Source organism: Caretta caretta, chromosome 9, assembly GCF_965140235.1.
Source record: "Caretta caretta isolate rCarCar2 chromosome 9, rCarCar1.hap1, whole genome shotgun sequence".
In the NCBI taxonomy this organism is placed as follows: Eukaryota; Metazoa; Chordata; order Testudines; family Cheloniidae; genus Caretta; species Caretta caretta.
The window spans coordinates 74260360-74284050 of record NC_134214.1 but is presented as its reverse complement, the minus strand read 5'-3'; the positions used below and the strand labels follow the sequence as shown (position 1 = coordinate 74284050).

General features: G+C 38.8%; 1 protein-coding gene across 1 annotated transcript in view; it reads left to right on the top strand.

The window, feature by feature from the left end:
* LOC125642683 (connector enhancer of kinase suppressor of ras 2) overlaps positions 1 to 22023 on the top strand; it is a 545814-nt gene extending 523791 nt beyond the window's left edge. Inside the window, exons 20-24 of the mRNA XM_075132431.1 lie at positions 5567 to 5637; positions 8993 to 9093; positions 10515 to 11022; positions 11400 to 11599; positions 12079 to 22023. Of these exons, the coding sequence (XP_074988532.1) occupies positions 5567 to 5637; positions 8993 to 9093; positions 10515 to 11022; positions 11400 to 11599; positions 12079 to 12294 (1096 nt within the window). The 3' untranslated portion in view covers positions 12295 to 22023. The remainder of the gene's footprint in view (positions 1 to 5566; positions 5638 to 8992; positions 9094 to 10514; positions 11023 to 11399; positions 11600 to 12078) is intronic.
* The last annotated feature ends 1668 nt before the right edge of the window (positions 22024 to 23691 follow it).

Below are 23691 nucleotides of genomic sequence, written 5' to 3'. Positions count from 1 at the left end.
AACACATGGTGGCCAGCTATAGGGTCCCTGGGTCAAGTTCCAGAGTAGCGGGTAGGCCCGGGTGTCTTCCCCCCCTTCCCCGTTGCCCCCACTTGCCACTGAGGGGAGTGGCCAGTGAATGGACTGTAGTTTGCCACTGAGACAAGCGGCTAGAGTTGGAACTGCGGTTTGCCACTGAGGCAAGTCGTTGGACTAAGGACTGTCGGTCCCCTGTAAGGGGGGAAAGGACCGACCTGGACACCACTGGAGGGCTGTGTCCAGAAGAGGATGACGTGGTCCGGAGCGTGACACTGGTCTTGGAGGTGGAGACAGATGAGATGATGGGTGAGACACCACCTGAGAAGGGCGTACTGGCAATCCCCAAGCTAATTCCCCAGACGGCCAGCAGGAAGCACTGCAGTGGTGAGTCCAGCCGCATTACACCTCCATACAGTGAGTCTGGGGACATTGCTGAATATTTCATCACCTTTGAGAGACTGTGTATGCTCCATGCGATTCCTGAGGATCAACAGATGATCACTTGGGTTGCAAAGTTGACTGGGAGAGGTCTGGACATAATCAATAAGATGCCAATTGGTGATGCTGTGGATTATGGTAAATTTAAGGAATTGGTTTTAAAATGGTTTCAGATTACACCTGAAACATATAAAATTTAGTAGTAAAATTTAGAAGACTTAAGAGAGAGTCTGGATTAAGTAATGCGGTTTATGTGAATCAAATGAGAGATCTACTGGATAAGTGGGCAAGGGGAAAAGGTATTACAAGCTTTGAAGCAAAGTATGATTTGGTTGCTCAGGAACAGTTCCTGAATATGTCTAATGATGATGTAAAACAGTGTTTAGGGGATAAAAAGGTAGAGATGATTGAAGAACTTGCAACTTTTGCAGATAAATGTGAACAATCTCAAGCACCTAGTTGGAATAAATCACAGGCAGAGGGGTTTTAGTTGGTGGGAAGCAAGGTTCCCAATTTTCCACTGGGAAGAAGGAAGGTGGATGGGAGGCTGGACACTCACCTCCCCACGTTAACTCCTCCAGTCCTTGTCCCAAATCTCCTGTAAAAGCAGAAGAGCCACAGAAGGTGCTATTATTGTAATTCCACGGAGCACCTGAGGAATAAATGCCCTATGCTGAGTGAGAACAGGCAGCAGGTAACTCATGGAAATGCTGCTACCCATAGCACAGAGGCACCTCAGGCAGTTGCCACTTATCATACACAGTTTGTAAAGGTTGCCACTGCACAGCCAGTTTGACTTAGTTGCAAAGTTTTGGAACTAGGGATTTTGTGGTGTAATAAATAAATAGCATTCCACCAGTTCAGTAACCTTTTCTTATTGTGGAGGATGGGGGAGGTTGATAAAATCAGATGCTGGAACACTGTCTCATTAATAAGAATTATGGAAATTCCCCTTCATGATTATCTTTGACACTAGTACACACTGCATACTAAGGAAGTTAATCAGACTGAAGCTATAGTCCACTTTCACTAACATCATTTTTACCTCAAATCTAATGCATGTAGCTAGCAAATGATAGACTACTCCTTGATAACTTTTTATTCTAATTCTTTCAATTTTGTAATTCTGTAGTACAAATAAAACTGAATTGCTTAAATTGTCTAAATTTTCTCTTTAGAAATCTCTCAATTTTCTTTGGAATTATATATCGTGATATGGTCTGTAATAGAATATATCTAAATACAGTACTTTTGATAAACTTGATGGTCATACTGTCTTAATTCAAAATTAGTCCCAAAATATTAAAAATAAATTGATATATTCTATAATATTAAATAATGTAAGTTGTTTCATATCTACTCATATTGAATCTAAAAACCTAATTTTATTCAGACTACAAAAGAATAAAATGGCAGTCCTTCCAATGTTTAGATTATTGAGGTAGAATGGGGTAACATCTGTATACAAATACAGTTTTGCTTCTGTCAATTTAAGAGAAAATTTTTCAGTTTTCTTACAGTTCTTTTGGAAATTTTAATGCCTCTGCATGATCTTCACTATCATCATGTTTGTAGCCTGTGATAGGGCCTTCAGTGGCCGGGCAGCCTAGCATTTGGATAGGGGCTGGAGGGCAGAACCTGCCCTCCTTTCCCTGAGGTCCTGGCTTAGAGTCCTGGGCCACTCACACCCCTAGACAGGGGAGCTGGATCTTGCTCCCAGCCATGAGTGGGAGGCTCAGGACCTGTTGTAAGTCCTTTAGTTTGGGGCATGGCCCTGCTAGTCCAGTTTCCCCATGGTTGGCGATTGGCAGTAGAGATCCCCCTTGGCAGGGGAAGACTTACTTGCTTCCAGTGGCTGCATTGGCAGGGAGGTTGCATCTGTGCCTTCAGGCAGACACACAGAGAGCTCCTACCTCTTCACCAGTCAGCCCCTAACTGAGCCAGGCTACCTTCTTTTCTCCCCCTTCCAGGCCTGGCATTGGCTTCAGGTATAACGGGTGAGGCTAACTGAACGCAAAGGTTTTCTTTAATCCCTGCTGTGCCTGGCAGCTGCCTCTCTGCTCCTTCACATAGCCAGTTTTGCATAGACTATACATATTCATATTAGTAACTTTATTCAGTACATTCATGGTGTTCCTGTGAATTTAACGTAAGTTTAAAGTTTTGGTAAATGTCAACAAAAATAAATTATTATGCGTTTGTGACTGAATAATTTTCCTTCTCTGAGTCATATCAATTATATTTCCTGGTCCTGCAGTCCTTATTCAGGTGAAACTCCAACTGAAGTCAGTGGTCATTTTGCTTGAGTAAGGACTGATGGATGATAATTTATACTTAGCTAGCAAAAAAATGAGATCAGTATCAGGTCATAAGTGTCTAAAGACAAACAGTAACAGTATTTTTCTAAAGCAAGACACCAATAAAATTTTTAAAGGAAAAGAAACGTGACAAACCTCTCATATAATTACATAAGTGAGAACTTTTATATTCACAGTCAGTGCCATATTATGATATGTAATTTCACGATTCAGGAACACAATTTTAAAATTACCAACACTAATTATTAGTAAAGAACAAGGGGAAATGTGATTTCAGTTATTGTGATAAATAATAGCTTTTGTCAAGAAAAGCAAGTATCTCACAAATTATAAACATGCCTTTTGTTGAATGAACTTGTATTGCTGGGTATTATAGTGGAGAAAATGTTAAAGAACTGTTCATTGTTTAAAAATAACTTCTGTATGTTCTTGAGATCAGTTATTTGGGATGGCAAAGCAAATAAATTAGATCTCTGTAGGCAGTTTTAACATTTGCACCTGATGTTTGTGAAAAGTGATCTGCATTTTCATTCCTATTTCTACATTTTCCACCCTTTTTCATTTAATAACAATAATACTTAACGTTTTAGTAGGTAGTTTTTCATATCTTCACAGGTCTACAAACAAATTAATTTTCACAACACCCCTGTAAGTCTGAAAATTAAGTTGGTCATTGTCCTTATTGTATACCTGAGAAAGCTGTGATTCAGCTAAATTAAGTGGTTTGCTGAGGACCACATAGTAAGTCAGTGACAGATCCAGTATTAGAACAAAAGCATTCTGACTCACAAGTCCTTGCTTAAACCATTAGACCATTTTATCTCACTTCTACATTGCCTTCTTTTTATGGTAGCAATGACTTTTCCCTCATTTTATATCCCCTTTCATATGCTGTACCATCAGAATACTCACAGATTCAGTGAGTTAGAAATTTATTGTTGAATATTGTTCACATTTAAATAGGAAAGAAGTATATTAAACTATCTTTCTTCATGTAACTTACACAAAAATCAACGTTCTTGTAATACATATGTTATTCATGAACGTTTGTCTTATGAGAAGCCCTTGAAGGGTAATCTTGTCACATGGCTAATAATTTTATCCTTGGTTGATTAACTGTATCAGCGTCAAGTTGTGCTATTTAAAAAAGGGCAGAATTGCTTCCAAAAAGCATGTAATCTCACTGTATAAGGAAACTGCTGTCTTTTAGACAGCTGTTAAGTCTTTGTTGATTAAGGAAATATTTGAGGCTGCAGCCTGATTGTTCTCAATTTCTATTATGAACACATTTTTAATATTTCTGAATGAGAGAATGCTTTTTAGTTATCAAGAGAAATCTGGCATAGAAAACACTGATGTTCATATTAGGGTTTTTGCTTCATCCATTGTGATCCTGATGTTTCATTATTGCTGAAAATTGGCTGATTCATTCAGTGTAACATGATCATTCTATATGCAGGCAAAAGGAAATGAATTACACTTGATAGAACTCTCCAGAAGGAAGTCTATTTCAATCAAGTATCTTTACCTTCTCTCTAATTCTGTTCATTTTTTTCTTTTTATACGATTCAAGTAAATATATTGTATAAATACAAACTTAGTGTATTTCAGCGAGGATGGAGTTTGGAGAATTAGTCCCAAAATATGCTTTATCTAATGGTCTGGTTTTGAAAATACCAGATCATCTTGTTAAATAAGGAGCTGCTCAGGGGTAAAAGAGTAAATGTGTGTGCAAAATTGTAGCATGTTGTCAGGGTAATATCCCTTTATAGATTATATTATTATTGATGCTGTCAGGGTATATTTCTTTCTGGATAAAAGCAAAGCCATAATCACAGAAGATAACAGAGATCAAAATTTTCTTCCATGACTCCAATCGTATGTACACCTAGACTGATACTTCAGAAGTCAATCATATACTACAGTCTCATTTTCACTTTTAGCTTTCTGATTCTACAAGTACAGAATTTTCTTTCATAATTTATGTCTGTATGAAATCATGAAATCTTTCTGTTTTTATTTTAATACTGTCTTGTATTATCACCATGAATGTACAATGGATGTCACCATGGAAAATACTGTTGTTGGTTTCTGAAGTAATTATTACTTTGGCAGTAGGTGCACCAGCAATTGATCTGTCTTTGAGCCAGTTCTGTGGGGCCATAAAGGGATGCAAAGGCCCAGAAACAAGCAGAGGGGGCCTCAGAACCAATGTAGTATGTTCCCCTCCCCGAAACCATGGAAGCCCTTCCACACAAGCACTATGCAGTTAGGATTCAATGGATATTTGATTACACTTGAAGGGGGGCAAACTTAGGAAGCCTCTGCTCTATACAGCATGCTCCCCTAAGTATCCAATGGAAATATGTATAAAAAAGTAGGTGTTAATTAATTCTGCTATTTGCAGTGTTAGCTGGTGCGCTGTGTGTTTGCTGCTCCATTTTGGTGGCGTGATAGACCATTGGCATCCTGGCTCTCAACAGTGCTAGGCTGGCACAGATTGAGTTACAGAGAGACGCATAGAGGCTCTGGTTCTCCATGAGCTGTGGATTGAGATCAGATTTCTCCATGGCTCCTCGGACTCTGTGTACTTTAGTGGCTGCATCCTCCATGTAACCTCATTACTCTGATGAAAGTATAAGTCAAGTTTTTCTCAGTTTGAAAACCATTGGTTTTTACACTACTACTTCTCTTTCCTCTGTTTTTTCTACATTATAAGAGAATGTAGGCCACAGCATTTACCACTGAAGAGTCCTTTAAATATTCTTCTTCCTTGTCTATTATTTTATTAGATGGATGAACCGTCTGGGACTTGCAGCCATTGGTTATACACCTGACGACAAGGATAGTCGGCCAGATGAAGGTACGGCTTCCGTGATTTTAATCAAAATTGACTTAGAGAGGTCTGAGAAGAAAGAAAGGCTCCAAAAATGCTTCTGTTTATTGAGTCAACTCATGATTTGGTCATAAATCACAGATATCTCATGAGTTTTTCATTAATGTAGGCAGTACCTTTTAACTATTTGTTTTCATAGATATGTGTAATCCCTTAGAAAATACATTTAACTGTGCAAACAGAAGAAAAAATGAAATCCAGAATGATCATTTGAAAAAGCAAAGAACACAGTCTTAAGGCAGTCTTTAGGAAAACAAGCATGATTAATAGAATTGCTATTTTACATTTAGTATAAGAATGCTAAGTGAAAGCAGATGGCTCTGCATAGGTCTCTGTTAGTGCCATCAGCTGTGCTAATCCCTAATGGGAGAGTGACATGGGCATAGAGCAAGTTGCACTTTAAACTCCTTTTAGTTCCTCTTGAGTGCACTCTTCAGGTGACTCCTTCACCTCTCTTGGGGTGGAACCCCAAAGTCCAACCACCCTTGGACTGGATTTCTGGGTTGCAGCCCTGATTCCAAACTGTGTAAACACAGCAGGCCTAAATGTACTTGGCACCTGCAAGGAATTTTCTCTTTAGGAGTCTGTGATCAGCAACTGATTAAAGAGGCTTAAAAAGTTGCATCAAAACAAACATATTGTTGTTCACCCAAAGATACATAGTAAGAAGGATAAAACAACAAAAGGTCTATATACCTCATTCTTACATCACTTTATTCTTTCCTTGCAAGTGCTGGGTAAGATCCACTCAACCCAGCCATTCCTACTCCTGGCTGGGAGTGATAGACGATCGCCTTTGCAGTATTCTCTGTGTGTGTCTGTCTCTCTGTCAGAGGCTCACCTCCTGCCACTGCTGCCGCCCAGCCGCCTCTTCCTCCCGAGGCTGAGACATTGGTGGTTTAGTATCCCCTTTGGTCTCAGATTTGGGCCTGAGAAGAATAAACCTTGCTCTCTGACAGTACCTTATTTTTGCCATTGTTTCATTTCTTGTTTGTTTCCCCCCTAACAGTCTTCTTTAAGTTAACTCCTCAAAATTAGGTAGGATAATATCAAGCCAATAAACTCAGATGCAAGCGCATATGATCTTCATTAAAAATAATACAAACAACTCCCTCATTCTCCACAGAGAGACAGAGTAGTAGCCCTGCCCCCCATTGCTCCATCAGCCAGCAGAACAGGTCACACACAGATGTGGTGAGGAGAATGTACTCATTTAAAGAGAAAATAGTAAACAGGAGAGAAAAATGAATGGAGAAAAAGTGTACTTTGTTTTTACATTATGCAGTCCAGATACAGTCTTTTATATCATCACGTACAGATTATGATAAAATACCCAGGAAGGAACATTTCGACAATAGAATGACTTGATTGATTAACTGAATATTTTGATATTGCAGTTTGTAAATGCTTTTGTCTTCTGTGGAGGAATATGGAACTCCTTTCTGATTATTACTGTTGGGGAAGAGAATTCTACTATAAGTACAACATGGACTGCCTGATTTGACAGGCTACTGGTATACTCCTTGGGTGAGTTTTGAGGCATTGGGCTGAAAGTGAAGTGCCTTTCAACTATCCACGAAGTATGTCCATAGCCAGCTAATGAACACAGTGCTACACACAATATGGCTCATTCATTATAAATTGCTTTTTTAAAAGAAAAAACTCAAGCCAGCATTTTTAAAAAACACTTTTGAAATGTTTATGCTTGCTTGTGTATATGTCTAGGGGTAAAATTTTCAAAAGTACCTAAGTAACTTAGGAGCTTGAGTTCCATTTTCCAAAGTGACCTAGTCACTGCAGGGCCCAAGTCTCACTGGAAGTCAGTGGGACTGAGGTTCCTAAGGTTATGCCTACACTGCAAAAGAAATCTCATGGCAGCAAGTCTCAGAGCCATGGTCAACTGACTTGGGCTTGTGGGGCTTGCGCTATGGGGCTAAAAATAGAAGTATAGACATTCCTGCTTATGCTGGAGCCTGGGCTCTGAGACGTGGCAAGGCATGTGGGTCTCAAAGCCCAGGCTCCACTCCAGGCCTACACTGCTATTTTTAGTTCTATAGTTCAAGCCCCCAGAGCCCAAATCAGATGAACCAGGCTCTGTGACTCACTGCTGTAGGGGATTTTTTGCAATATAAATGTGCCATAAGTGTCTGAGGACCAGATTTTCAAAGGTACTTAGGGGCTTGAAGATGCAGATTGGTAACTAGTGGGATTTTCAAAAGTGCTTGAGTGGGTTAGGTACTTAACTCCCTGTGAAATCAATGGGATTTGGGGCTTAACCTGCCTAGGCTCTTTTGAAAATTGCACCAGGCACCTATCCATGTCTTAAGGGAGTGGTCACCAACCGGTAGATTGTGATCGACTGGTTGATCCTGGAGCCTCTGGTAGTCGATCGCAATCTCTGGCCGCTAAAAGTCCAGTGGTGCAGCGGGGCTAAGGCAGGCTCCGTGCCTGCCGTGGCCCTGCGCCACTCCCAGAAGTGACCATCACTCTCCTGAGGGGGGACAAGGGTCTCCACGCGCCGCTCCTGCCTGCAGGCACTGCCCCCACAGCTCCCATTAGCCAAGAACGGGGAACTGCAGCCAATGGGAGCTGCGGGGCCCATGCCTGCAGAGACGGGCACCATGCGAAGACCCCTTCCCCCACCACCAGGGGCCACAGGGATGCGATGGCCACTTCCGGGAGCGGTGTTGGGCCGAGGAAGGCAGGGAGCTTGTGTTAGCCCTGCTGTGCCACTACCTGAGGTAAGTGCCACCCGGAGGGAGCCCGACTCCTCCTGCACCCCAGCCCTCGGCCCTGAGCCCCCTCCTGGAGCCAGCACCCCATATCCACTCTTGCACCCCAACACTCTGCCCCGAAACCCCCTCCTGCACCCAAACTTCCTCCCAGAGCTTGTTCCCTTCACTCCTTCCTGCACCCCAACACCCTGCCCCAGGCTCATCCCAGAGCCCCTCTACACTCCGAACCTCTCAGCCCCAGTCCAGAGCCCACACCCCTGCCCCAGCCTGGTGAAAGTGAGTGAGGGTGGGAGAGAGCGAACAATAGAGAAGTGGGGATGGCCTGAGTGGGGCGGGCGTCAGGGAAGAGGCGGGGTAGATCCTGGGTTGCACTTAAATTCAAAAAGTGATCTTGTGCATAGAAAGGTTGGAGACCACTGTCTTAAGGCATCTAAATATCTTAGAAAATCCACCTCTTAGACACTTCAGAGAATGGGACTTACCTTGTCTATATCAGAGAAAAAGTGTGTCATTTATGCTTTGAAAATGTTGCCAATACTATCTTATGAGTAAATATTGCAATGAAACAGAGAACATTTTGTTACCAGATTACTGGAGTGAAAGCGACCAGGATGATATTGATGGCTCTTTAACCCTGAAACAGGAAGGTCCTTCAACACTATGTGACACCTACCATCGAACACCCTCAGTAAGTCATGAATAGTACATGCTGTATAAGGCCAAGAAATACATTTCCATGCTTCTTTGATTAGTATTTTGCTTGCTTTGTAATGGCATCTAATTACATCATGAGCAGAACAGAGGTGATTCTCAGCTGTAAACTATGAGAATATTATCATTTCTAATGGCTAAGAGCTGGGGTGAATGTTCTGAAAATAAGAAATGGAAGCACATAGAAAGAAGAGGCTACTGCCGTCTTACTCTGCTGTGTTTACCTAGTGTGTTTAAGTCAATTTTTTTCTTAAAAAAAAAATCCAATATGAAAGGAATATATAGATTTTGACTCCATTATGAATAAAATGTTTTGTACTTGGGTCATCTCTATTAACTGAGAGTTTATACTGTATCTACAGTGTTCCATATTTACTGGAAATTAAGATTTTTAGATTGTATTCATACAATAGTCATCTGCAGGAAAAATATTTTATTTATTAGAAACATATCTTTAAAGACAAGTTTCTTTCAATATATAGCATTGTGTAAAATACCCATGGTATTTGCAATATTTTTCTTAAGAGGTGTTTTAAAGCAAAAAATAGCTGATAAAAGTTGTGTACAGTGTATGGGCAGGTTCTGGTAGCTGATAAAAGCATTGCTGCTATACAGTACATGGGTAGGCTGTGATATTTAACCTTTGTTTCTAAGTGCAGATAGGACTGTTCTCTATTTTTCTTTCAGATTTTTCTTCAGCGTGAATGACATGATCCACACACAACCAGAACCAAAGAAAGAGTGACTGAGGCAACAGCATCACATGGGTGAAGTTCAGACTGATTTTCACCCATGTGATGCTGTTTTATCAACCGGGATACAGGTTAAGCCCCTCCCTTTCTGTTTTTCCACTTTTTTGCCTTTCTCTTTTTTTTAAATTAAAATAGTACAAAGACCAAGCAGAATTTAATTAAAATAATTTGGATAAGCTCAGCAGTTCCCTAAAATTTAAATGTTTTCTTGGGTGCTGAAGTGTCTCTTTTTTTTTTTCCCTGTTTGGCTGGAACATCTGCCCTTTGAAAAGAAAGGAAATCCAGTTATGGTTTCTTTTGAGGGCTTCCATGTCTTTCTCACAACACACCGCTGGACTGGGTGTAAGCTGGGTAGGTCTTTGCAAAACCTATACCAGTGCTATCCTGTCCTTTCCAGCAGGAGTTGCTCTTGGGCAGAGAATGTGTCAAAACAAGAATAGGGAGTGGTTAAAAATGTAGTGCTTACATAAAGTATTACACAGTTAGTTATGTCTTGCTTGCTAAGAGTTTATAGTGTGACATACCAAAATATACAAATCAGATCATTTGGTTAGTACTAATTATATACTGAACTGTATCTGTTGTGGTTTGTCAATGTCTAGTCACAGTTATGTCTTTATAATCAGATATTTTCATTCCTTCTTAGGTGAATTCTTCAAGTCCATTCCCTGAACTGAAACATGGTCGACACTTTTCAAGCGAATCTACCTACTCCTATTCTTCTGCGGAGGATTCCCGACAAGATGCCACAGGAAGTACACACTCATCAGGATGCAGACCTCCCTATCGAGAAAGGCGCTCATGGCAGGACCTGATAGAGACCCCTTTAACCAGTTCTGGCCTCCATTTTCTTCAGACTGTTCCTCCTGACCCAGAATATGTGAGTGGCCGACCTGGAATGTCACCAGAGAGGCGAAGACAGGCAACATTACCAGTCCAAAGACATCACAATCATGAACGAGATGGACCTTTCCCTTTGGTGGAGTGGCAAAGGGGATATAGTTCACATAACAGGCCCCAGAAGCAACGTAGTCAAAGCCTTCCACGAAACAGAGATGTCAGGGGCAAAGGGCGTGTAAAGTCTTCAGGCATAACAGAAGAGAAGCCTGAAGAGAAACTTCTTATTAAAAAGCAAAATAATTTCTGTGAAGAAGGTAAGATTTTGAAGGGACTCTGGCACCAGTACTCACCACTGACCTCAATGGGAGCTTTGCCATTGACCTCATTGATGAATGATCAGGCTTTATATGAGTATCTTTGTGGCAGAATTATAATTTCCAAGAAAAATGAAAATATGGAGATTGCATTAGTTACTACACCGTAATTTTGGTTCAGAAAGTGTATGTACATTCTGATTCCAACTTTATTGTTGATCAGAATGTTTTGGTTTTATCAATTCTCAAATCGGGAAAGGATATTAGGTGGTTATTCCATAGGCAACTTTCAGAATTCTTGAGCTTTTCAGGATCTTTCATTACCCTCCCATCCAAAGTTTCCTGGATTGTTAAAAAAATTATAATTTTTTTTCCAGAAAACATAAAGGAAATCAGGGAAAGTACAGATGGTCTGCAAGAGCTGTACAAGTCTTTGGAACAAGCCAGCTTGTCAGCCTTTGGAGAGCAGCGTCCTTCTACCAAGCAGGAATTCCGGAAGTCTTTTGTAAAGAGGTGCAATGATCCAATTATCAATGAAAAACTTCATCACATCAGAGTTCTCAAGAGCACTTTAAAAGTAAGCTGTTACCATTAATGTTTATGTTCAACATGAAATTGTAACAGTATAGCTTCTTAAAATTTTCAGTGTATGGACTTTTATTTTAGAGAGAGAATTAGGTCACAAGGAAACTTTGGCAGTACTGAGAGAAACAGAAGATAGGGGACAGTTGCCAACCTCACAACCATTGCCAGTATTTGACACTCTTGTTTCCTGTGTCATGGAGGATGCCAAGGACTGAATTGTCAAGAAGACCTCATTTACTACGCTTTTACAATTAGAGATGGTCACTGTGGAATCATGCCAATGGATATAGGGAAGATTGCCTTGCACTGTGTGAGCTGTAACAGTTCTGGGTATAGATAAAGGACCTTAGTGTGCATTGCAGTTGCTCTAGCACCTTTTGTTAGCACTCAAGGACAAATAAAAGGCCCAGTATAACATGTCATTTAAATTGTATTTCTGAAATGTGCTGTGGTTTTTTTGGCATTTGACAGGCAAAGGAAGGGGACCTGGTAACTATCAACAATCTTCTGGATGATCCCAACTTGACATCAAAGAAGTTCAAAGAGTGGAAGCTAAAGAACTATGAATTTTTCCTGGACATTTGTGAGTACAGCGCTGCTCTGAAACCTCAAAATGGAGCCGCTGAACTTGTAACCCCTGCACCACTGCTGACACACACACATTCATTCATTGAAACACATGTCTGACAGGAGTAGCACCGTGAACCCTTGCTGGGTGCCATGAGAAATCCAATATGGCAAACACTGTAATATTTGTAAATGTACTCAGCGGTATTGTAAATAACTTGGATAAGAGAATAGTGCCACAGGATGCCTACTACATTGCATGAGAAATATTATTCTGTTCTGAATTACTTTGTTTGCTATTATCAACCAACATGCTTATCAAGTTCTGCATTAGAAAGAAGCAGTGCAGGAGTGTTATGGAAAATATATACCAGTATATTTATTTAAGGACTGTACTAAAGCTAAGCTTATAGTAATGAGTTCTTACAACCATTTTATATATTTAGATATATATTATATGTAAACATATCTACGTATATAAAAGGTAACATAGTAGTTTATATTTATTTTTTAAAATACCCTAAAATTCACCTTTTCACAAGTTTTTCTTGAAGGAAATATATAAAAAAAAATACACTGGCCACTCTTAGGGGTGCACATTTTTTTCCAGCCTTTCCAAGCAGTGGTAGCTACCATCTTTATGAAATTAGAGAAGACCAGAGTAATAAAAAAAGTAAACTTAACCACTTTCGGGTGCCTTACAATGTATAGTGTATATATCCAGCAAATAGACTCTCCTTTGGCCCTATGAGCATACTGTACATGCCACTTTGATGTTGTGCTTATTTTTAAAACAATGAGCTTTCCTTTAAAAGGAGTGGCCATAGGCACGCAAGCGTGGCACAGAAGAGGTTAAGACACAAGTAGAACAAAGCTGGTTGTTCACCGATGCTGTCACTTGAACTGACTTTTCTATCTACTTTGAAGTGTTTTGTGGAAAAAGAAAAACATCTGCTTCTGAAGATGGTAGCTATGGCAGTTTTCAAAATCGCACCACTGTGAATTTAGTGCCACAAACCTGTGAGTCATAAAATTATTAAAATATTGTTATCTGATGCTTCAAGACTGAGAATTAAGTAAAAGATTCTTGAACTGATCAGTTGTTTGTATATCAGACTGTCATATAGAGCTGGGTAAAGAATTCATATTGTTCAAAATTATTCACCATATAATTCTTTATCTGTAGATACTTCATGAACAAGTTAATTGCAAGTGTTCAATTCAGTATTTGAAACTCAATTTGTATTAATTAGTTTTAAATGGATGCATAAAATCACATGGTTTCTTTCTGTTCTCTGCTTAGAAACTTGAAGATTCAGGTTTTTGGAGTGAATATTTGCATTTATGAAAACAAAATCTGCTTTCCATAAATATTCTCAAATACGCACTTAAAACTCAAGTTTCTGCAAACATTCCTGCTAGTAAACTTATTTATTAGAATATTCTCAGAAAGCAATTTCATATATACATTTGAATAAATATTTGCAGAAAAATGTATTTGCCCAGTTCTAGTTTCACAGAGGGAATCAAAGTGTAAAGTTCAAATTATTTGTTGTGATATGAAATGGAAAAAGATGGCTCTAGGAGATAAATTTACTTTATAGAGACAAGAATTTATGGGGAGAGAGCATCCTTTTGTTTGGTTCATTTATGATACAGTACCTGAAAAAAAGGAATGCTACTCAGACTTATTTTTCTATCCCTATTATACCACCATTTATTTGAACCATAGTGGACACAGTGGTAAAAAAATTCACCCTGAAATAATTCCAGGATATAGTTATATTAGTAGAAGAATATTACTGACCTTTATATTGGGTTCTCGGCATCACACCAGCTCTTGAATCATGAAATCATTGCACTACAGTTATAATTACATTTGGATAGAACATACAAAATAAGTGCATAGCAATTAAGTCCATGCTTGGTCCCATTCAGGTCAATGGGCCCGTAAGCATGGACTTAAAAGGGTATGATCTTGCTCCTGTTTAAATTAATGGCAAAATTCCCATTGTCTTCAGAGGAGCAGGATTAAACCCTAAATGCTCTGCTGAATAGTGATGGATTTAAGCATGCACTTAAAGTTAATCCTGTGCCTAAGTGCTTTGCTGAATTGCGGCAATAATGAAGGTGCAGGGAATAGACAGAGAAAAACTTGCCATCATACATTCACCAAAATCAGAGTTGTGATATTCATGCAAACAGTAAACACAAATCTGAATGTATTTACTATGTGAACATTTTAATTAGTGCACCACTGAATAGAAAGAGCATGAGAAGAGAGTTCTTATCTTTCTAACTTTTGTTCATATCAGATCTATAAATATAGATATAAATATGTATCTCACTATTTTTTTATTCCTGTCCTCCATATGGTGTGGGAGGAGTATTATGTATTGAAATAAGCAATGGTGTAAGGTGGAAAAGCCACTTTGAAACTGTACTGCATACTGTACGTGCATTAACAAGAAGCTATAGATGGTCACAAAATACTAATTAAATGGATTGTGCTTTTGGTGTTCTTACTGAGATTTTCTCATCTGCATTTTGGTTCAAACCCAAACCACAGTCTGTGCTTTTGTACTAAGATTTTAAAACAATGCTCAAGAGGGATTCCATTGTATTGTAACCCAAAGATCGGAAAATGCCACTTGACTGGAGAACATGTTAAATGAAGTCTTTGGTAAACATTCAAAAGTGAAGTTACACTCTTCTTCTCAAATATTAATTGGATAGAGCTAAAATAGAAAGAATATTTTTTTTCTAGTGGATATGTGCCTCCAAAAATAAACAAAAATGGTAGCTAAAAAGACTGGATCGCAACCTTCATTTCTCAGAGGGTTTAGTATAATTAAAAGAAAAATAATCAAAGGTATTTCTGAAAGCTAATGAGTGGCTGAGATTAGTCTGGGCTATAAAACTAATCCCTCCCATGGCTAAGAGATCACAACTTCTTTTGATCATATTTTCTTAAAAAGCTTTCCTTGGCATGAGTCTATTCATTTTGAAGTTCTAGTGATATGAGTCTGTATTTTACTCTTGGAGAGCCACCCCCATTAAGCTAAAATGTGTTTTGGTTATTCAGGATAAAAAAAAGTGAGCTAATAAGGAAAATGAACTGTTTTTCCTTTTAGTATACATCGGACAGGTTTCTCATGGCTGGGGTTGAGACAAACTGGGAGATAGGTTTGGAGCAAAGCTTAGCCCCTAGAACAACAAAAAAATTATTTCTAAGTCTAAAACAGTATTTTTATTCTTTTAGCTTTTACAAATATCACTAACATGTCAATAGAGACAAAGTATTTTCAGAATAATTTTGACATATTTACTTACATGCATACAAAAGTCTGTACAATAAATAAGAATCGGTTAAAGCTGATTTGCTAAGAAAATGTCAACCAATGTATGCCTCTCAATTTCTGTTTAATATTAGGAGAAGCAGAGTTTAACTTTCTAAACCAAACAAGACAAGACTTTCTGTATTTAGGTTTAAAAAAAAACACTTGAGAATAAAGATGTGGAGTTCTTTAAATTAAAACAAGAAATTGTTTTAAAAATGTGAATTTTACATCCTACATTTTAAAAATAGCCTCCATCTTTTCTCATGGATAAAATAAATGAATAGGCTGGTTAATCTAGACATTTTGTTTGACATATGAGGTCAGATATTTGGCTCTGTTTCTGCCTATTTTGCCTTCTCAGGCTGTGCAAGAAAGTCAAAAAGCTGCCCAAAAAGAGGCTGTTAGAGATTTATCTTGGCATAGAAGAATCTCGGAAGAAAACAATATAGACAGATCTACTCCACCAGCTCTTGCTCCCAGTGTAAAAGGTGTCATAAGGGCAGGGCTAGGGAACACAGCATTTCAGTGAACCTTGTGGCATAATGGCACTGAGGCTGTTGAAATTTGTGCTCATAGTTGGCTTAGCTCCTAGCCAGCCGTGAGGTTCAGGGAAGACAAAAGATGCCTTAGACTGAGCTATGTGCCTCCCCACTGCTTCAGCTGTGCCAAGCTCTGCTCCAGTGCAATGAAGTTTGGAGTCCATAGTATGTCACAGATGAATAAATAAATCCAGCTTCCACAGTATCCATCTACAAATACTGTTGTAGATCTTATATATTATACAAATGGTGCACAAACCTGCATTAGCACAAATTGTTTTGGGGTTTGTGGCCTGTAAGCCAATTGGAATGCAAGTTGTGATCCAAAGATTTAATTTATAAACAATGGTCCTGATCATATTTTCATTGAAATCAGTGGCAAAATTTCCTGATCCAAATTTTCCCTAACAGCCAATATAGTCCTCCTGAAATCAACATGGTTGCACATGAGTAAGGGCAGGAATGGCGCTCCCTTGACTTCAGTGGTGGAGCAAAATCAAGCCCAGAATAAATATATAATATTTATTAGTTCAATAGAATTCCTGCCTGAATACTCAGATAAATCCTGTATTTTTATTATCTTCAACCACATAAACAAAGTGTTTGGATGTATTTTATTTATTCAAATGTCTTCAGAGTTATTCAAACACTTTGAGCCTTTATTCAGACTTTCTGCCAGTAATATTTTTAACCAAAGACGTCACTCAATCAGCATGGCTTTCCTGCAACTCCACAAACTTCAGTAAGTCTTTTTGTTGCTAGATGCTCTTTTTGCAACTGATTGTATGCTTTTCACCAGCCACCCTCTTTTTTTATTATTGTTATTCTTCCATTTCCTCTAAATACAGTCCTTTGATGATCCCAATATCTATCTCAGTAGCATTTCCTGAAGGGTTTGAGACATTTTTTATTTTGTCATATTATCAAATGAAAATGTCCCTGAATTCATTCTATTTAATAAAAAGAAATAATCAAAGGAAAAGAGAAGCTCTAACAAGTTGCAGCATCAGTATTCTTTATTATCATCATGTGGCAGAGATGCTGAGTCAGATTCTATCCCTTATCCCAGTTCCTACATGCAAAAGCAAATACGGGCCATAGCTGTCACACAAAGGGTGGACACAACAGTGTAGAGCTGTCATCATGGGTATCAGAGGCATTATCTCCATAGTGCAATGAAGATTCTGGGCTGTGACACAGCTGCTAGACAAGCCATCAGGAGGCTGCTGTAAATTAGAGTAGCGCTTGGCAGCTCTAATTTGCTTTGGGGCCTGCACTGACCCCAAAGTAACCTGCAATCCTGAGGGTTCAAAGATGATTTAAAGTCATCTTTGCCCCACATCCCCCTGGGCTGCACTTTCTCAAACACTGACAGGAGACTGTTTCTTTCTTTCTCTTTAGGATTAAGAATCATCTTGCTCTCGTGCCAACTTTATGGTCCTTCTTTCCCAAATAGCCCGCCCATAAGCAGCTCTTGGATTAGGATAGGTCTTATTGCCACAAGGCAGCCCTGATCATTTGTTATCAAAAGACTCAGGTGGCCACTGTGCCAAAAAGAGAATTTTGAACTTGGAATGTTGATCATCAGTCCATTGTCAGAGCTGGGCCACTACCCATTAAACTGGAAAACTGGTGCACCATTTGTCTTTTCTTTTCTTTTCTTTTTTTTCTTTTTTCTTTTTCTTTTTTTTTTTGAGCAGAGGTGACAAGAGAAGCAGGGGAGGGAATAGCATCCATACAACTGATGCAGGGAGTTCTCAGTTCTGAAGAACCTTAGATGAAAACTTAACTTTACCCCAACTCTCCTCTTTAATTATAGTTTTCTAGGTCAAAGTATTGCAGTTTGGGGAAGGGTACCATTTGAAAGCTTTTACTAAGGAAGTTCTCCAGAAATCTTGAGTCCTGACCAACCTCTCATTGGAGTCAATAGGTGTCTTACTATTGACTTAAAGGGAATTTAGACTGGACTGTTGATAGCATAGAGACTGGGAATGTTTCAGTGGTGACAAAAGTGTTGACATCAAAATTAAGATTCTGGCAGAAACTCCATATCATGTGCCTACAGTACATCTCTGAGGAACATTATTAAACTCCAAGGGCCATTAAACTCAGATCCATTAAATCTGCTTTTGTGCTTCTCCAGTGACACAAAGCACACTTAAGACCATCTGATCTGGGTCTCTGAGTACTATCTCAACATGCAATCTCCTGCAATCTTCCAGTGGCATGAAGGATGTGTAAAGCCCTCTCACTTATCAACATAGTGCATGTGCCTGTGAGAAAGGGTACATAGCTGGGGCTTTCTTACATCCTGGAAAACCCTGGCTGTCAGCCTCTTGGAGCTGTTGGAAGTCACTGTGAGAGCTGAATGCCTAAAGTTTCAGTCAACATTTAATGGCTTTAGGGTCAGGGAGTCACAAAGATGAGAAAGCAATTTTTGCTCCCTTTAAACATACTGGATTTGTGCCAGATGCCACTCAGCTGCTCCAGAGAATCTGAGCCCAAAGGCTTAGCTGTCCCATGACACAAGTGTCCCAGAAAGACCTGTGAGACTTGAGACTATATGAGGTCAATTGACCAATGGTATATGAAGTATAATTTAATTTTCAGACTAAACACCAATTTACTGATGCAGGTAAATCAGAAAACTGGGCTACTATCATGAACCCAATCCTGAAAAGGGTCAGCAAGGATACCAGGGATCTGCCTGCATGGTTTGTTCTGCAGGATTGGGGACCTGTGCCTCTAAAATGTCCGCCACAGCACACCACAATTCAAACTGTGCAAATGTTAGTGTAATATCTACAAGGGAGAACTTCCTAAAGTGGCATTTAATTGGCTTAAGTTTCAAAATATGGAAATTAGGCATTTGTAGGGAAGACATAAGGGGTATGGCCCATGTCAACTGTGGCTGGCCCATGTCAACTGACTTAGGCTTGTGAGGCTCAGGCTACAGGACTATAAAATTGCGGAGTAGACATTCGGGCTCGAGCTGGAGCCCAGACTCTGGGACCCCACAAGAGGGGAATGCAAAAACTGGATAACAGTGGCGATAGCAATATTAACTCAGCTCGAGATAACTTGGGCAAGGTGCTGAGCACTCTGGCCTTGATCTATAAAAACATTTAAGCAGGTGCTTAACTTTTAGCACATGCGAAGTCCCACTGGAGTCAGTGGAACTACGCACTTGTGTAAGGTTTACCCTGTGGTTAATCGCTATGCTGGGGCCTTAGATTTTTTGTGGACTGTTACTTTTATGTGAGGAGAGGCATTATAGCTCCTTTTTGACCCATCAGATCTTATTAAACTGCCTGCTTTTACTTCTTCAGATTTTTCTCATTAAACCTCAGCTGCGAAGAAGCTTTCATAGGTGTCCTAGATTTCTCTTTGCTTTTGTCTTTTATCTCCTTTTCCACCCAAATAAATTTACATACTGTAGTTTAGGCCCTGCAAAGATGTTGTCTTAACACATACCACTTAGTATCTAAATCTAATCTCAGCCATGTTATCCATTAGTGAATGGAAATTTGTTTTATATTTCTTATTATTTAAGTAACTGCTATTGAAATATAATATTTTTATGGTTGATTTTTAAAAGATTTTATTTCCTTAGCTTCTTATAAGCAGAACCAGTATTTTAATTATGATCAGCTCTATTTATTAATGTATAGGCATCTGATTCTCTAATCTTAATATAACTAATAGATTAAACTTATTTTCTACATGTTACAATTTATGCCATACTTCCATATTTGGAAGGAAGATTAAAATTAATATTGTTTAACTTTTGTCTGATTTTGAGATGGCTCATATACTACTGCAATCTGGTGTTAATGAATATGTTACACACCTCATTAAAAAGAATACTGACTATATTCACTCTATTCAGAAAATATTTATAGTCATTCTTAATACAGGCCAGTGCTGGAATAAACAAATTGAACTGTCTGTTTTTATTAAAATATGTACGTGCACTGCACGCACTAAACGTGACAGCTGAGTACTGTACAGTGTGCATTACAGCCACTCTATATGCAGTACTTGATGTAAGTGCTGATGTTATAGGAGAGAGAAAATAGGTAGAGAACTATGTTACTTGACTGGAAATGCCCAATAAACTTCTGTCCCCAAGCTTCTAGAGTATTATACAGTCTGAGGCATTTGTGGGGTCTCAGTTCAGCTGTTTTTACGTATTGTAAATGCATCTGGCAGAATGTTGCAAATAACTTACATTTCCGTATTATCTTGAGTCTCTCTTGCGTTTTGTCACTAGCAACTACAAAACACGTCTTAACCAACAAATTCTGTTCACTGGTCAAAGTAACAGTGAGACCTGTTATAAATGCTAAATTAGGCTTAGTATCCAGTAAGGACTTCTGTTTCACCAAGAAATTGAAGCATTTCAGGCTAAGAAGCTAGGAAGAGAAAAGTATAGACAATAAGAGGGAGGCAGTAGTATTAAGGATCCTTTTGCATTTGACACTGACGCTGTATTAATTACAAAGAAAATATCCTCGTAACACCATTAATTGCTGGGTCATAGATGACATCTGTCTAGTTTACTAAAGTAGATATTAAAACTTGTACAAATAGAGAGCCTATTTTAGATAATGCTTAAATGTATGACACCCTTGTACTATGGCTTGCACTTTACTTGCATATAAACTGTGAAGTAGGCTGTAGTAATAATGTCTTTGTATATTCAGGGGTTGAAATACCAAATCACTAGAGTATTATAATGCTGGTGTTCAACCTGTACTGTTAATCTAATCTGAACAAGCTCACAAAGTGTATTTTGAAAATCCTGCTAACTTATGATCATTAGCAAATAATGCTATGGAGTCTCCATGGTCTTTCTTTTGTAAATACGAACATTCTTACTATTTCTGTAGCAATAGGAGGTTATAAACCAAACTTTCACTAGGACTGTTTTCAACAACAAAAAATTCTATAGCGCCTTGTATAAAAATCATGGAGACTACATGATTTGTGGGCATTTTTGTTTACAGACAATGTATATATATGTATTAGAGGCAGAACTGTTATTTATCACAAAGCTATGTTGTGGTTGATTATTTCTAAAAGAAAATGTATGTTTTCTGTCATAAAGAGAAAAAAAGTATTTTATGGGAGCCATCCTGAAAAGAAGTTTGAAGATTCAAAGCTTCAAATACCAGTATGTCCACATTACAGATGTTTCAGCCCCACCTGCTGTATGTTTTCATAATTAGCTGTGAAATAAAACTGAGAGGTGATGATAAAATGTCTATCTGAGCCAGGGAAGAATCCTGGATTGTGTTACAGTTTATACATGGTTGGATATTTTGAGACTGCAATATAATAATTACCATCATATTTATATCTGAAGGTCCCTTTTGTGAGTAGACACCATTTAGATTCTGTAGTAGATAAAGTCCTTCAGCTCATTGATGCTACAGAGATAGAAAGTGAATTACTCTGGACTCATACAGTTAAAACTAAATTTCAACCCCTGGATAATACAGTACTTTTCCCGTTTCCCAACAGTATACTTAATTTTATACTTGTCCTATGTTGGGAAGTGATCCACTAATTTATATAGGCTATGAATGTTAGTTTATTTTTCTTTTCTCTTTTCAGATTAGTTCTGTGTGAATTATTGTAATTGGCTGCATTTTTTCTATCACAGGTTATCTTTTTGTGTGTCTACAATGAGAATTTATGAATGGAAAATTTCACTGTGTGTTGCTCACTGGGCATATACCTCATGGTACATTGCACAGACGTGTAAGTTGTAAGTTGCACTGCAACATTAAAAAAGGAACATATTGCTCTTTTTTCAAAGATATTAACTTATTTAAAAGATATAGTCTGTACATTATGAAAAGGACATTTATTCCTCCTAAATTCAAAAGTAGCTTTTGTTTTGGGGGAAATAAGTTGTAAATTTCAGTTGTAAATTTGGACTTCAATAAACTGAATTCTCTGCACTTAATTTTGTGCTTCTCTCTTCTTTTATCTTTGTGTCCTATAATGTAATTTAAATGGGTTACTCAACCTAGGTCTCAGTCCCGCAAGAGGATTTGTGCAGGCATAAGGATCCTGTGTGGATTCAGGTGTAGCACTGAGCCTCATTTTGTTAGCTATTATCTGAAACTTTGTGTGGTTACTATTAGGCACCCCTGAGGCGGCTGTTTAAACAAGCTTTTTGGCCAAAGCTATTCTAATTTAATCAGCTTTTCCATTGCTTTCAAGTGAGAGATACTACCCACTTACTTAAATTAGTTCAGAAAAAAAGTCATCAAACGGTCTTATTGCATGCTCCAGAACAGAAGGGAAGAAATTGTATGTGAAAAATACACCTTAATGTTTAATTTGGTGTTATCTAAGGGCCTGATCCTGCAAACACTTATGCACAAGAGTAGTTCACTAAGTACAATGGAACTATTCTGGTGAGTAAAGTTACCCATGATTGTCAGTTGTTCGCAGAATCAAACCCTACAGCTGTTAAAGGAGAAAGAGAGAAGAATTTTTTTAAGTATGAGTGATGGTGGGAAGAGACCATAAAAGCATATTAGGTCTGCCACCTTAAAGGTCATTGGGGAATACTAAAGCATATTTTGGTTTGAGTATTGGCCTGCTAAACCCAGGGTTGTGAGTTCAATCCTTGAGGGGGCCATTTAGGGATCTGGGACAAAAATTGAGGGATTGGTCCTGCTTTGAGCAGGGGGTTGGACTAGATGACCTCCTGAGGTCCCTTCCAACCCTGAGATTCTATGATTATACTATGATTTTCAATTTTACACAAAATTGCATCTCACATTGTCATAAATATAAAGGGAAGGGTAAACCCCTTTGAAATCCCTCCTGGCCAGGGGAAAGCTCCTCTCACCTGTAAAGGGTTAAGAAGCTAAAGGTAACCTTGCTGGCACCTGACCAAAATGACCAATGAGGAGACAAGATACTTTCAAAAGCTGGGAGGAGGGAGAGAAACAAAGGGTCTGTATGTCTGTCTCTATGCTGGTTTCTGCTGGGGATAGACCAGGAATGGAGTCTTAGAACTTTTAGTAAGTAATCTAGCTAGGTATGTGTTAGATTATGATTTCTTTAAATGGCTGAGAAAAGAATTGTGCTGAATAGAATAACTATTTCTGTCTGTGTATCTTTTTTGTAACTTAAGGTTTTGCCTAGAGGGGTTCTCTATGTTTTTGAATCTAATTACCCTGTAAGATATCTACCATCCTGATTTTACAGGGGGGATTTCTTTATTTCTATTTACTTCTATTTTTATTAGTCTTCTTGTAAGAAACTGAATGCTTTTTCATTGTTCTCAGATCCAAGGGTTTGGGTCTGTGGTCACCTATGCAAATTGGTGAGGCTTTTTACCAAACCTTGCCCAGGAAGTGGGGTGCAAGGTTTTGGGAAGTATTTTGGGGGGAAAGACGCGTCCAAACAGCTCTTCCCCAGTAACCAGTATTAGTTTGGTGGTGGTAGCGGCCAATCCAAGGACGATGGGTGGAATATTTTGTACCTTGGGGAAGTTTTGACCTAAGCTGGTAAAGATAAGCTTAGGAGGTTTTTCATGCAGGTCCCCACATCTGTACCCTAGAGTTCAGAGTGGGGGAGGAACCTTGACACACATTAATCAGTTTCCAATT